Below are 13,753 nucleotides of genomic sequence, written 5' to 3' on the forward strand. Positions count from 1 at the left end.
CATCTGTGTGTAACAATCGAAAACAAGAGTCAGATTCTTAATACACATACTTGGCCAATAAAACTGTTCATCTAATAAACAATTTCTTAATGCACTGGTCTGATTTGGGACCCATCTTAATACTTAACTATAGTTTTATTTCATTATCTTTATTTTTTTTTAAATTTCCTTTTTCAAAATAAGTCTCCACAGACAAAGACTTTATTTGACTATAAATAAAACTATATATACTTTCATGTAAAGTTGTGACAGGCTTTTCAAAGAGAAAAAAGGGACAGACTGACATGTATTAACAATGAAAACTTTATGGATCATAGAACAATAAATACAAAATGTAAAACAAAATATGTATCTGGTATCTTTCTTTTTCAAACAAATTCAACAAACCAAATTCATGGGCATAAAAATATATATTGTATATTTTTTGTCAGTAGTTTTAATAGGATGTAATTGCTTGGCACATAATGTCAACAGGAGTCAAAGTAACTCTGGAAGAATAAAGAGTATTTTCTTCATATTGCACATCTGAAAACAAAGTGCTTTACTGTGTTACCCCTAAAAGCTTTATCTCATTTGATTCATTAGGGGCCACTGTGTATATCCAGGGAAAGTGTTCACTCTCTGTATTGTATGTACATCACCTGGGGGTCTTTCAACATTTTATACTCATAGTTTTATTTACATAGTACCTGATATAACAGCTCAAACATTCAACTGGCCAGACACACACATACAGCCACGCACACATCCACACACACAAACCAGTTCCAAAAGATAATCTATACCCTCTGTAATCTTCCTTTTTTAGGGGTTAATTTGCATGCATACGTTGTGCGTTCCTGCATAAAGTCATTTACATGATAATATTTACAAAACTCTGTCTCAGAAATCCCTGAATTGATGGATATCTTTGGTATCGAGCAGCAGTTCTCCACGGAGTCTGATGAATGTGTTTGCTTGCAGTGGTCCCTTGCGTAGTTTGCTCAGTTTTTCAACATGACCACTGCCATATTGTGTGTTATTTCTTCTCTGAGGGCCCCTCCTCTGCCTTGATGTTGCTGAGGTTGTGGATGGAGGCAGTGGGATCCACTCTGATTGATGTTTTGGACTTGAACTCTGACCTGGGTGCTGCCAGCGGTGCCATTTCGTGACTCTCGGCGAACAGCCTCCTCTCCGCCTCGGTCTTCCTCTTAATGAGTTTCTGGATGCGTTTGCAGATGAGGTAAATCATCTCGCAGACACACATTAAGATGCAGATGGCAGAGGAGACCACCATGAAGAGGGTGAAGATCTTCTTCTCGCTGGGACGAGATATGTAGCAGTCCACTGTGTTGGGGCACGGCTCCAGGGAGCACTTGGACAGACGGGGCATGTCATAGCCATCATAGATGCGGTACAGGATGTAAAGGAAGCCAGCGTCAAAGCCTGCCTTGAAAATCAGGCTCAACTGTGAGAAGAAAAACGAAGGTTAAACTTGGAGACACATTTTTCAGGAATTTTAAAACAAATGAGCCAAATTTTGATAGATACTAATGCATTTGCCACTCTTATGGCTTATTCCCCAGGTGATAATGAGGGGCTATTTATGTGGTGGGTTTGAAGAAGGTGGTTGTGGGCTGGTGCAGATTTAAAGTGGGTCAGCAACATTGAACAACATTTTCTGGGCTGTAAGCTAGCTTTAGCCTCTTGTGTTACCATTAACATTATATCATCTATGCAGCCATTAAGTAACATTACATATTTTAAGACCTTTTACAGAATTCTTGTTTTAATACATGAAAAATGGAAATCATTGCAGCCAGAGACAGACTTCTCAGCTGACTACAGAAGTGTAAGCATTAGCATTAGCTTACATTAGCTAGTGGCACTTATGAAATCTGCTAGCAAGAGTCATCAATTAAGTCCTCAAAACCCCCAGCGGTCAGCTAGAAATGAGAAGCTGCAAATGCCACAGTTAAATCTGTCACCATTACCACGGTAAACTGCGTATATGCAGTGCAAAAATGGAAAGCTTGACAGGCATAGCAACAGTAACTAAGGAGAGTGGGACTTAGCAGTCAACTGACTTAATGCAAGGTTTGTAATAATAAAAAGATGAACATTTTCAACTATTGTGAGTTTTTAACTTCAGTCCAGTTTGAAGAGATTGTACAAAAGACGCTGTCAAAAGTTTTTTCTTGTGATCAGGAGAAAAAGTTAAAAAAAAGAATCATATTTTTACTCAAATGTCTTCTCCAGTCTTTTGTAAATAGCCACTCACCTGTGACTAACTATGACAAACTGCAGTTTGGTCACGACCAAAGCACTGCTGTGTGTGGCGTGTAGAGTTAGGCCAGAAATAGACTTTTGTGCCCTTCATGCTTACCAGGTAGGTCCACCACAGCCCCCCGCGTTTCTTCCCAGGGTTGGCATACAGATGGGCACCCTTGTGTGAAGCGGTGTACTGCAAGTCCTTCTTCTCACGATACTTGACGTGCCCCACCACCATCAGCGACGGACAGGTGACGAAGATGAGCTGCAGGGCCCAGAGGCGGATGTGAGAGATGGGGAAGATGTAGTCGTAGCACACATTGTTGCAGCCTGGCTGGGCCGTGTTACACACAAAATCCTTGCTCTCATCGCCCCACACTCGCTGGGCAGCCACCACGAACACCATCACCCGGAAGACAAAGACCATGGACAGCCAGATGCGACCGAACACCGTGGAGTACTTGTTGACCCCACTGAGGAGGGCCTCCAACGCACCCCAATTCATGACTGCTGCCTTAGAGGTGGAGGAGGGGAAGGAGAAAGCTGAAGGAGATGAAAGAGCTCCTCAGGAGACCAGGTTGGATGAGGTTCTTGGTGATCTCACCCTGAGCAATGGAAGAATGATAAAGTAGATTAGAAAAAAGACAGTAGCTCTTAAATGTGAAAAACACTCCCTCCGTTTATTAAATATAAGAGCGGTGCTCATTCTTCTTGGGATATATTTAATTTAATGTTATAAAGCCAGGATTGCTGCAAGGTTTAGAGGAAGTACTCCAGAGATTTAATATTGCACCTCCTTAAAGGAATAGTTCAGATTTTTTGTGGGGTTGTATGAAGTACTTATCAATATTCAGTGTAATACCTACAGTGGATAGCGCTTGGCACACCCCCCAGTTTGGGAAGCAGTATGAGTCCTGGTGTAGGAACCTAAGCTAAAGGTCAACAGGAAACTCTAGCCACTTAAAAGAGGTCCACCTAAAAAAAAAATAAGATCAGTTCAAGTGTATGCTTATTTAGAATATTTTCACAGCTTTACTTTGCCATCAGACAGCCTTCTCTGATGGGAAACTGCCATTATCTAAGTTAAATATTACTCTCGTCAAACCAACCAGACTCAATTGGCAAAAATTTGACCTTGCAGAACACAGGAGTGACTGGTCTACTGCTGCCTCGATTTAATGTTTGTGTTATTGTGTGACCTTGCTGTTTAAAAAGATTTGCTCAGATTCACAGAAGTCACACAATAACACAAACAAACTAACCAATCAGGGGGGAGGTAGATCAGACACTCCTGTGTTCTGCGAGGGAAAATGACTGATTTTGCAAAAGGAGTCAGGTTGAGCAAGAGAGAGCGATATTAGGCTTAAATGACTTTGATTTCATGTTGAAAAAGGTTGTCTGATGGCAAGGTAAAGCTATGAAAGTATTCTAATTATAAACTCATATGGATTTTTAAACTGACTGTCAAAAAGTACCTCATACAACCCTCCTTCAAATAATCTCTGAAACTATCCCTTTAAGTTGGGGGACTCGAGAGAGACATTTTTAAAAAGTAAACTGTCAAAATAGATGTTGTAGCTGAGATATCTTGACTTTTAGACCCCAAAATCCTGAATCCTACATTTCCCATAATGCAACCAGATAGTAATTTTTGTTACACCTTTCCTGCCTGGTAAATAACCATATCTGAACAGTGACAGTTTATAATACACACTTTCTCTCATAAATGTGTGGCTTCCAAATCCAAACCAACACAATCCAGATGATATCACTCTGACATCATCAGGATTTTCTCACTGTCAGCAAAGTTTGTCCAGAGCCCATGGAGATACATACCATTGTTTTCACAGATTGAATAGTACTGAGGCACATGAACTAAACTTGATGTGTAGAATTGGTGGTATACCTTTAATGATTTTCTAATAACAAAAAGGTTCCCAGTTACTTCTAGGTGATTTCAAATTAGATTCGCTTTATTGTATTTCTATTAGTAATATTATATAGGATATTATGTAATGCTACATAAAACTAATATAGATGCAATTCCCCAACCTTAAGAAGCTTAATAAACAAACACAAACAAAGAGCTCTTTTGATGTGATTAGACACAAAACAACCAGACATCATTTTCACAAACATCATCCCACTGATAGCTGATCCGTATTTACATAGAGCTACCTTTTCAGCACTGACTCATTAAACATCAATGAATGAGTCATCATCGGAGATTCCCTTTGCTGAAAAGACAAACCAGTAGTCTCAACTCTATTAATCAGCTATTTGAACAGCGCGGCAGCCACAGTCATCTCTGTAATCCCAAACGCCTTTTGCGGTCTTGGTTCTTCAAAGAATTGTTAAGGAAAAGCATTTCATTTGAGATTGTACCATGGGAACCGCCACGATCTGGATTTAATGGTCTGATCGTGTGCAGACTTTAAAGATGAAGCTGTCATGAATCACCTGCGTAGTCAGTTGGCTCTGTGTTTCTTTGTGTGTGGGTGTACGTTCAGATTTCTTCGGCTGCGTGTGTATTCTCTTCCCATTTCCCCCTCTCTCTGGAGTTTGGTGGTGAGTAAATGAAGGGGTTCTTGGGTTCAGGTGTATGCATGCATGTGCATTACATAAATGTGGGCTTAAAGTCCAGATGAAATGCACATTTCAAGACTATCTCGCTTCCATATGGTGATCTCCGAGTGAAACAAGATAGTGGGTGTGTAATAACCTATAATGAATCTTAGCTCTGTGCTGTCAAAGATTGATTGATCGGTGGGTGTTATGATACTATTGTTTGAAACTGACCCTTCCTAAGCCCCGCATCTTTTTGCTCTGTTTCAGTAACAGTTGACCAAACCTGGTCACTCACACAACTCACACAACTCACACAACAAAATGCTTGTTAACTAGCTAGCTAATGATTGATGTCGATTAGCAAGCTAGGTTTTTGCCAACATTAGCTAATTTAAATGCACTGTGTGTAAATTCTGCCACTAGGAGTCTATCTCACATTAAAGCAGTGACAAAAGACGTAGTTTGATGATGTTGTGAAGTGGCGTGGGATCATGGGAATAGTAATCTTCACTTTTAATTGACCACCATAGCTGATGAAAATCTATCTGACATGAAATCATGTCATGGATGAGGTAATAAAGGTTTATTCATGTTGTGTTCGTTCATGTTCACCTTACTCTCTGTTTTCCCTGAAGTTAAAGCAGCTAGCTACTTGTTAACAACATTTACCAGGAAATGCACATTACCTTGAATAAATTAGGTATTTCTATGCATCTGAACGTTGTTGGAGACATTTGGGATAATATAAGCAGGCTACACAACTCAACAAAATATATAATGTATGTTTAGCATTTGAAGACATTTTGATGTGAAAATGTTACATATTATAGATTTAAGATGTGAATATATGCCAGTTTTATAGGTCCCCCAGAAATGTCTTTCAACCATCTTCAAAATCTCTTCAAAAGTTTCTTTTCAGCATAGACAAGCCTATCACATAGAGTGATGCAGAAATGACTCTGGTAATGAGTTAGCATATTAGCACTTCTCTCATTGCCTCATGTCAAGTCAGTGGATTTGTATGGTTATATGGGTTTTTCGTTCTTTGTCTGAAATAAAGTCTGTGGTTAACACAGGCTAGATAAAATATTTTCATGTTTTGTTCTGTGACATAAACTATGTCTGTAAGCACCCCATGTTCCTTTAACATTCCTATAAAAGGCGTTAACGCGTGGCTAAATAAGACTACAGTGATTGTTGTAGATATTCAATGACATCACTTAGTGGGACCACTCTTTCATCGCAACCATGGTGTAGTTTGTTTATAGCTTAATGTTAGCTTTTAACTTCTGCCGATTGCATTTTACGCTTCAAAAATCATAAAAGTATTGTTTATTTGTGAAGATGATCTTGCTGGACAAAACATATAAGTATCATAAACATTTGTTTGATATGGAGCTTATTTTCTGCACTAATCCAAAATTCCAATGGAAAAATCCTATTGACTTTTTGTGGAGGGAACTGAGTGATGCTAACTGTGGGTAGATCTATAAAAACATAAACTCTGTAATACTCTATAGGGTCACATATTGAGTTATGGCTAATGTGACCAAAAGACTAGCTAACTATCTACTTTATGTTAGAAAACAGATATTGGAGTACAGGGGGTGGGACTTAGGAAGGGTGAATTGGTTTGTTTTCAAGGTAGAAAACATGGTTAGATTTTGATGTAAGAATACAAAGAAATGGATTTTTAATTTTTTTTTTTTTTTTTTTTTTGTTAGGTCAGAATAACTGGGGGTATAATCTAAAAGGGGTTTGAGGGCATTTTCCATTTCATCTCTACTTTAAAAGAGTTTTATTTCCATTACAATATGAAAGGAAGTGACCGATTTAGTTTGGCTTCAAAGCTGTGGAGCAACAGGTGTGACTGTTGAGTGAGGGGCGTGAACACCACTGAACATACATTGAAATGTATGTTTGATTTTGTTATGTAAGAGTAAACACAAAGAGGGTTACGATTTCTAAAGGATTTCTTCTTAACAACAGAAAAAATGCTCCTCTTATACATTTACATCTCATTCTAGTGAACGCTCACAGCGTGACAGGGAACAAGTTGGATAACAGCCCGGCTGTTCACTGTTCCATTTCAATTCTGTCTTGTCTAATCCAGAGCATTTAAATGCAGAGACACTTTCCTTCAGCGTTTCGGCATCACTGTAGACATATTGAGCTGTCAAATCAGTTGCTATTTTCTCTCTCATCCAGCATTCCTGACTATTAAATTACACAGCATAAAAAGACTTGACTCAATGAATGCCTTCAGAATCACAACATAGGCTAGTGAAAGGCAGACAGGTTCAATCACGGCTGATTTTACCTACATTTTACCTCTTCTGAGCGGATAATACCACCAGAGGTATTAATCTTAAAATATGTCTCAGTCTGTGCCTCTGGGACTATGATGTTCCTCAGTTTTATTCAGAGAACAGGCTGTAAGATGAATCGCTGTTTTGAATTTTCAGACATTTTTTTTTTTTTAAGTGTGACAGAAGCCTGACAAATTCACAAGTCACATGTTTAGGCACAAACACACTTAGACAAATGCTTATATATTTATAATATGATTCATTCTTTTTGCACAAATATAGAGAGCATTTATTAAGATGATCTTGCTCCCTCAATTTGATAAAAAATGCACACACATACACAAACTTTGAGGTGACATTCAGCGCAGATAGGGAAAAAAACACAACCCTCAGAGACAACAGTATATCTTGTCTCAGGGAAATGGCGAAGCTGGGCCACAATTTGTTTTCCTATTTGCTCTAGATTGCAATGTTGCCTTCCCTGCCGACAGCAGCCGGCCTCGTCTATCTCTTTGCCGCGTGTTTGTCTTTCTCTTTGTTGTGACAGACGAGACGTATCATGCTTTCTCAACTGAGAAACCTCAGGTCATTTGATGCATTTGATTCCAATGTTTCTACTCAGTGTCGTGCAAGTACAGCACAGGCTCCTTTACAGACTGGGTGCATGAGGGAAATCAGCCACCGCTATATAAATTAATACAAGAATTTAGCGTAATCAGTGAATCTTTTCTCATTGATTTAATGTAAATGCAAATGTAAAAGGAAATCAAACTTGGGGCGGCACGGTGGTGCAGTGGTTAGCACTGCCGCCTCACCGCAAGAAGGTCCTGAGTTCGATCCCCCAGCTGGTTGCCCTTCTGTGCGGAGTTTGCATGTTCTCCCTGTGTCTGCGTGGGTTCTCTCCGGGTTCTCCGGCTTCCTCCCACAGTCCAAAGACATGCATGCTAGGTTAATTGGTGACTCTAAATTGCCCGTAGGTGTGAATGTGAATGTGAGTGGTTGTTTGTCTATGTGTCAGCCCTGTGATGAACTGGCGACTTGTCCAGGGTGAACCCCGCCTCTCGCCCAATGTCAGCTGGGATAGGCTCCAGCAGCCTGCGACCCTTCTGGAATAGGCGGTTACAGAAAATGAATGAATGAAATCAAATTTGTTTGTAATGTCTTAATACCCGTAGCACACTGTACAGGTTTTCTCAAATACAAGTAGTATCAAGTCTATTAGATGGGAAAAGTTTCATTTTTTTTTAATCATTATAAAATTACCTCAACTTGTCTTGTCATATTCAGTCAACTTAAAATTGTAAGGCAGTCTGTTAAAACAAATGTTTTCTTCTTACAGCATTTTAGGAAATGATATACAAACTTTCCCACTTACTTAAGTCAGAAAATGGCCCTTTACACTTGTGTAAATCCTTTTGATCCACAGTGCAGATCTTCATTATGTCTACAGATTTATCCCACTCCTTGTGCACACAGCCACCTCATCTGAAGCAGTGATAGAGCCTTGACTGCGACTTGCTCTACAGGTTCAGCTAGTTGCAAATACTTTTCTATCCATCAAGACTACATAGTCTGTATGAGTCAATGCTCCTGGCTAACAAGGTGGGGTTGAACCTTTCTTTATGTGGCTTTTTTTCTTCTTCTTCCTGAGCTCTGCTTTTCATTCTTTTTCTGTCATTTGTACATATTTTCACCTTTTTTTTTTTTTTTTTTTAAAAAGAGACTTTATTCCATTTTTCAAGGGAACGATGTATCAGCCGGAGGAGCAAAGCACAAGCAATCCATGTATAGTTTCTTTCACACTGCTTCCAGTTATCTGTCTTTACAAATCTTATTCTTTTATACACACCAGGGCTGAGCTCTCTCTGAGATCTTGTATGTCAAGATCTTCCCTCGTTGTATAATAGGACAGAACCAGAATGAACAATATTCTTGCCCTTTTAGTGCCCCCTTTCCTTCTTTTCCAGTATTCATATGAAATTAAACTGAAATTCATCTACATTACATCTGTTTTCTTGATCTAACACTTATTTTAAACACAGACAAAACTCCTTACCTTAGGCACAGAGTGTAAAAGAGGCTGCCAAGTGCGTCCCAGCTGGCCTTGTGTCGATGTTAACTGACTTGCTCTCACCTGGATATTTTGCAGGGGTTGGCTTTGAGGTGTGGACCTGCTGGAAGCGCTCAGGAATGGGAGGATGGGTGGAGCGTCACACAGTCAAAGACGCTTACATACTCTTACACACTGGCAGTTCCAATCTGGACCTGTTTTGCATGAGCAGCCCTGCCTCGGGCTGTTTTCAGGGAAGACAGAGAAGTGACAGAAAGAGGAAAGAGAAACAGTGTGACAGACAGTTGGACGTGGGAACGGAAAATGATGTGATAATAAAGGGTAAGCAACAGGCAGGTGGTGACCAGACAGGTGACAGATCTGCATAGTATTGTATATGATATGAAACTGATGCAAATCAGCACATTAGGATGCAAAATATCATCTGTGAGCCAGTGAGAGCACTTGAGTCTGCGCTGGTTTCAGGCATTTAACCTTTAGATCCCGCTTAGTGTCTTCTTCATCAACATGAATTGACTGCCTTGCTACTGTGCACTGTGATGATTATGCATACACAAGAATAATAAAAGGCGCTCCTTCTTCGGCTATACACTGTAAAAAATAAAGAATTTGTTTTAACTTAAAACGGATGATGTATGGGGTGACTAAATTTGAAAAGACAAGTTGGGGTAATTTTGTAACGTTTCAAAACCAATAAACTTTTTAGTCAAATAAACTTGATATCAGTCCAGTTGAGGAAATGTGTTCAATACGCTTAAGATATTCGGTTGACCCAACAACTGTTCAGTCACATGGATGAAAAACAAAATTGATTTCCTTTTACATTTTCTCAGTTTGATGAGTCAGTTCTTCATTTCAGACAAATGTATTAAATTTTACGGGGTGGGGACTGAATTGAACTCTAGCCTTCATCACTATTTGCAGTGTTTTCAATATCAAGAAAAAAGCAACCATGACTTATCTTTAAGTGTACACAAAACACTTAAAATTCATTTTAAACTCTATAGAATATTTTCATTCAACTCATAACTTTGAAAGGTTCTTCACATTAGAAGATCTTGTATTTATAAGTTCTAAAAATAAATACTATAAATGTCTTGTTAAATTACTTAATTAAATTCATCTTGTATATTTCTTTTAAGTTAATCAAAACATGTTAGTTGATTCTGCTAGATTCCTGTAGGGTTGTTTGTACTGTGTGTCCTTGTACCAATGCTGGAACAAAGTGCCTCCAGCATCTACAGCATGTGAAATGAAGATGTGATTCTTCAAACTGAGAAGATGTGAAAGGAAATCAAATTTGTTTGTAATGCTTGTCAGTGTGACTGAAGAGTTGTTGGTTCAACTTCATATCTTAAGGGTATTTAACATGTTTTCACAAGTACAACTGAATAATATCAAGTTTATTTGACCTGAAAATTTTATTTGTTCTGAATCATTACAAAAGTAGCTCAGCTTGTCTTTTCAAATTCAGTCAACATAGTGGGTTTTTTTTTCAGTGTATGAAAGGTTCTCTCATTTTGTTTGAAATAAAAAGTGAAAGAACTCAAGGGAAATTACAGTAATTGAAAGTTTTGAAAGAAAACTTGTAATGAGCCCACACATATTAAACCAGACCAAAACCAAAATCCCCAATGGGATCATATTCAAATTCCAGCATCAGTCCTGTGTCACAAAATGCAATCATAACCAACAATCATGCGGCAATTAATCCTCATAGGAAATTGTTTAATAGATGTTCTTTCATGGCAAACTATCCCATACATTCCACAGAAGGGATGGGGTGTTTTTTTTTATTGTTTGTTTGTCTGACTTTCTTTTCTTCTTTAGTTTCCAGGTGAACACAAGTGACACACCCACTTGTTGGCTGTGTCTGCCACAAATGCAACAAATACAGTAAGTGAAAGCAAACAGGCCAACAGAGGTATACATGTGCACTTTCAAACAATATGAATATGTTTGAGATCAAAATTAAGATGGAATAATTTTAGAATTGTTAGGTTTTAATAATGTCGAGTGAGAGAGAGAAAGAAACCTGATCTCCAGTTAATTATTAAGTTCAGTTAGGGTGTGTCAGAGTAACGTCAGACAACCTTGCAACTTGCTCATAAGCCACTAAGCAGGTTTCTCATCTGGATCCTGTTTTCACATTACACCAGTTAAAAAAAATAAAATGTCAGACTGTACCTGCTCAAAAATAGCACTGCATAGGGCTGAATTCTTATCTTGCATTGAGAGGAAGAAAGATCAGACAGACAGACAGAAAGATGAATTTCTCTCTACAAAGGATATGTTATGCCCTGCATTGGCCTCTAGAGAATGCTGATGCTCCATCGTTTTATGCAGGTTTTTTTTCCCCGACAGACAAAGGGAGGAAGGAGACAGGAGAAATGTTAAATAGACAGAGAAACTGAGGATCCCATCTCTCCTATTAAAACTAAGCAGCCGCATCATCTGTAATAAAGGAAGAGGCAGCTTCCAAGTAAAGCTACAGAACTGGTTGTCAGAACTGATATTACCAGGGTTAGGAGGGTTAGTTCAAAAATGTTTTCCAATGCAATTTACCTGTTAAAAGAATGTAGTAACCTAACCTAATCACACTATTAAAGTAATGTAACCTGATTACTTTTGGATTACCAAATATGGTTAAATGGTTTAGCCTAATATTAGATCTTATATATCCTTCCTTTGTTTTGGGTGAATGAATGTTAAAATAAATAACAGTAAGTAGTTGGTAATGGTCTGTGTGGCCAACATTAGCAGTTGTTTTGTGTAGCCAAGGTTAGCGGTTGTTCTTTCCTGTACAAGTTCTGGGATGATGACAGCGTTTTCACAGTTGGAGGCAGATTTGTCACTGTACTGTGATGTGATGCTGTTCTTCTTTTTTTAATTCATTCATTCATTCATTTTCTGTAACTGCTTATTCTGTAAGAGTCGCTGGCTGCTGGAGCCTATCCCAGCTGTCATTGGGCGAGAGGCGGGGTTCACCCTGGACAAGTCGCCAGTTCATCGCAGGGCTGACACATAGAGACAAACAACCACTCACATTCACATCTACGGGCAATTTAGAGTCACCAATTAACCTAACATGCATGTCTTTGGACTGTGGGAGGAGGCTGGAGAACCCGGAGAGAACCCAGAGAACATGCACAGAAAGGCCCTGCCCCAGCAAGCCAGGGGGGATCGAACTCAGGACCTTCTTGCTGTGAGGTGGCAGTGCTAACCACTGCACCACCGTGCTGCCCCCTTTTTTTGACTTAAAGACAAAATACTGTTGAAATTTCTACCCACTAAAGGTATTTTTTCACAAGGAGCCATGATTTTAAAATTGTAATCCTCCTAATCATCCCCACTTTATTTATTTAATTTTTTTTTTTTACAAAATGTGTCTTCTGTAATCTGGTCACCCCCTTTTTGTAACTGTAAAGGAATACAGTTCCCTATTTTTTAGATCCTATTTATGAAATCCTGTTAAATCTGTTACTCCTCAAGCATGGATATTACTGTCTATAAACAAACTATTCCGGATGATTTATTTGTACTTACCAACAGATTTCACATTTAAAACATCAGCAGCCTTTGGTGAAACTAAAGAAATGGTACATGAGCTATAGTTCATCGATCATATAGAGCTCTCTTCACTTAGCCACCCACTTAAGCATGCTGAGTATACAGTACATGTTCAGCCAACCAGTGTGAGCCCATTTAACTCACGAGAGACACACGAGCAGTGCAACCTCTCCTTGCTCTTCTCGTTATGCAGGGGAAGCTAGAAGACATCTGGCTGATTCATTCTTGACCCGAATGAACTCTAAGTAACAAAATACCCGGCACACTGTCAACACTTTATGTTCACCGAGTGGTTAGGTTCTGGTCAAGCTACCTTCTCATTACTTTTTCTCCAATGCACCTGTCTGAGCGCAGATGTGCAAAAGATCACTTCTTCCAAACAGATTCTAAAAAATAAAAAAAGTTTTGGAGTCAAAGTGCAGATTCGCCAATTTAAGAGATGCCTGCCTTGTAGGTTCACAAGTGTTCTTAGGGCTTGGAGAATGAAAAGCAACCGAGGGAGAGGAAAATATATCGCTCGATTTTTCTTCTTAAACCCCAGCAGAAAACATTTTACGTGAAGGTGGCTGAAAAGCAAGCTTTCTCCAAACGCCTCATGAAAGTGCGGACGTTGTAGAAATGAGCAAATCACAATCAACACCTCTTTTCTGCACTGCACCGAGGGTAGTCTGTCTGGATGCATATAGGAGTCTAGCTGCCTCAGTCTCTTCCAGAAAGAGTAAATAGGCTCAGACTGAGTGGCTGAGCATGCACATGCATATTCTGGTAATGTTGAGGCTACTAAATGAGTGTCAACGCCCCATTAGAAATGTGTGTAATAAAACAGGAGGACAAGCTTATTATCTGCTTGGGGAATCAAAGAAAATTAGAGCTTTATACTAGAAATGTTATTTATATAGAAATACAAGACCCTCACCAAGAAAGCTACCAGTTTCTCTCTTTCATAACAAACTACAAAGATGGAGGAGAAGGCAAAATGGATAAA

At 39.0% G+C, this 13,753-nt stretch overlaps 1 protein-coding gene across 1 annotated transcript; it reads right to left on the reverse strand.

The window, feature by feature from the left end:
* Positions 1 to 280: 280 nt before the first annotated feature.
* On the reverse strand, positions 281 to 9,308 carry gjb9b (gap junction protein beta 9b). The gene is given in 4 exon segments (XM_084738563.1): positions 281 to 1,037; positions 1,040 to 1,447; positions 2,366 to 2,855; positions 9,184 to 9,308. Coding segments are annotated over 3 exon segments (852 nt in total). The 5' UTR covers positions 2,756 to 2,855; positions 9,184 to 9,308; the 3' UTR covers positions 281 to 983.
* Positions 9,309 to 13,753: the final 4,445 nt, after the last annotated feature.

This window comes from Lutjanus erythropterus, chromosome 16 (genome assembly GCF_056507025.1).
Source record: "Lutjanus erythropterus isolate fLutEry1 chromosome 16, fLutEry1.hap2, whole genome shotgun sequence".
In the NCBI taxonomy this organism is placed as follows: Eukaryota; Metazoa; Chordata; class Actinopteri; order Lutjaniformes; family Lutjanidae; genus Lutjanus; species Lutjanus erythropterus.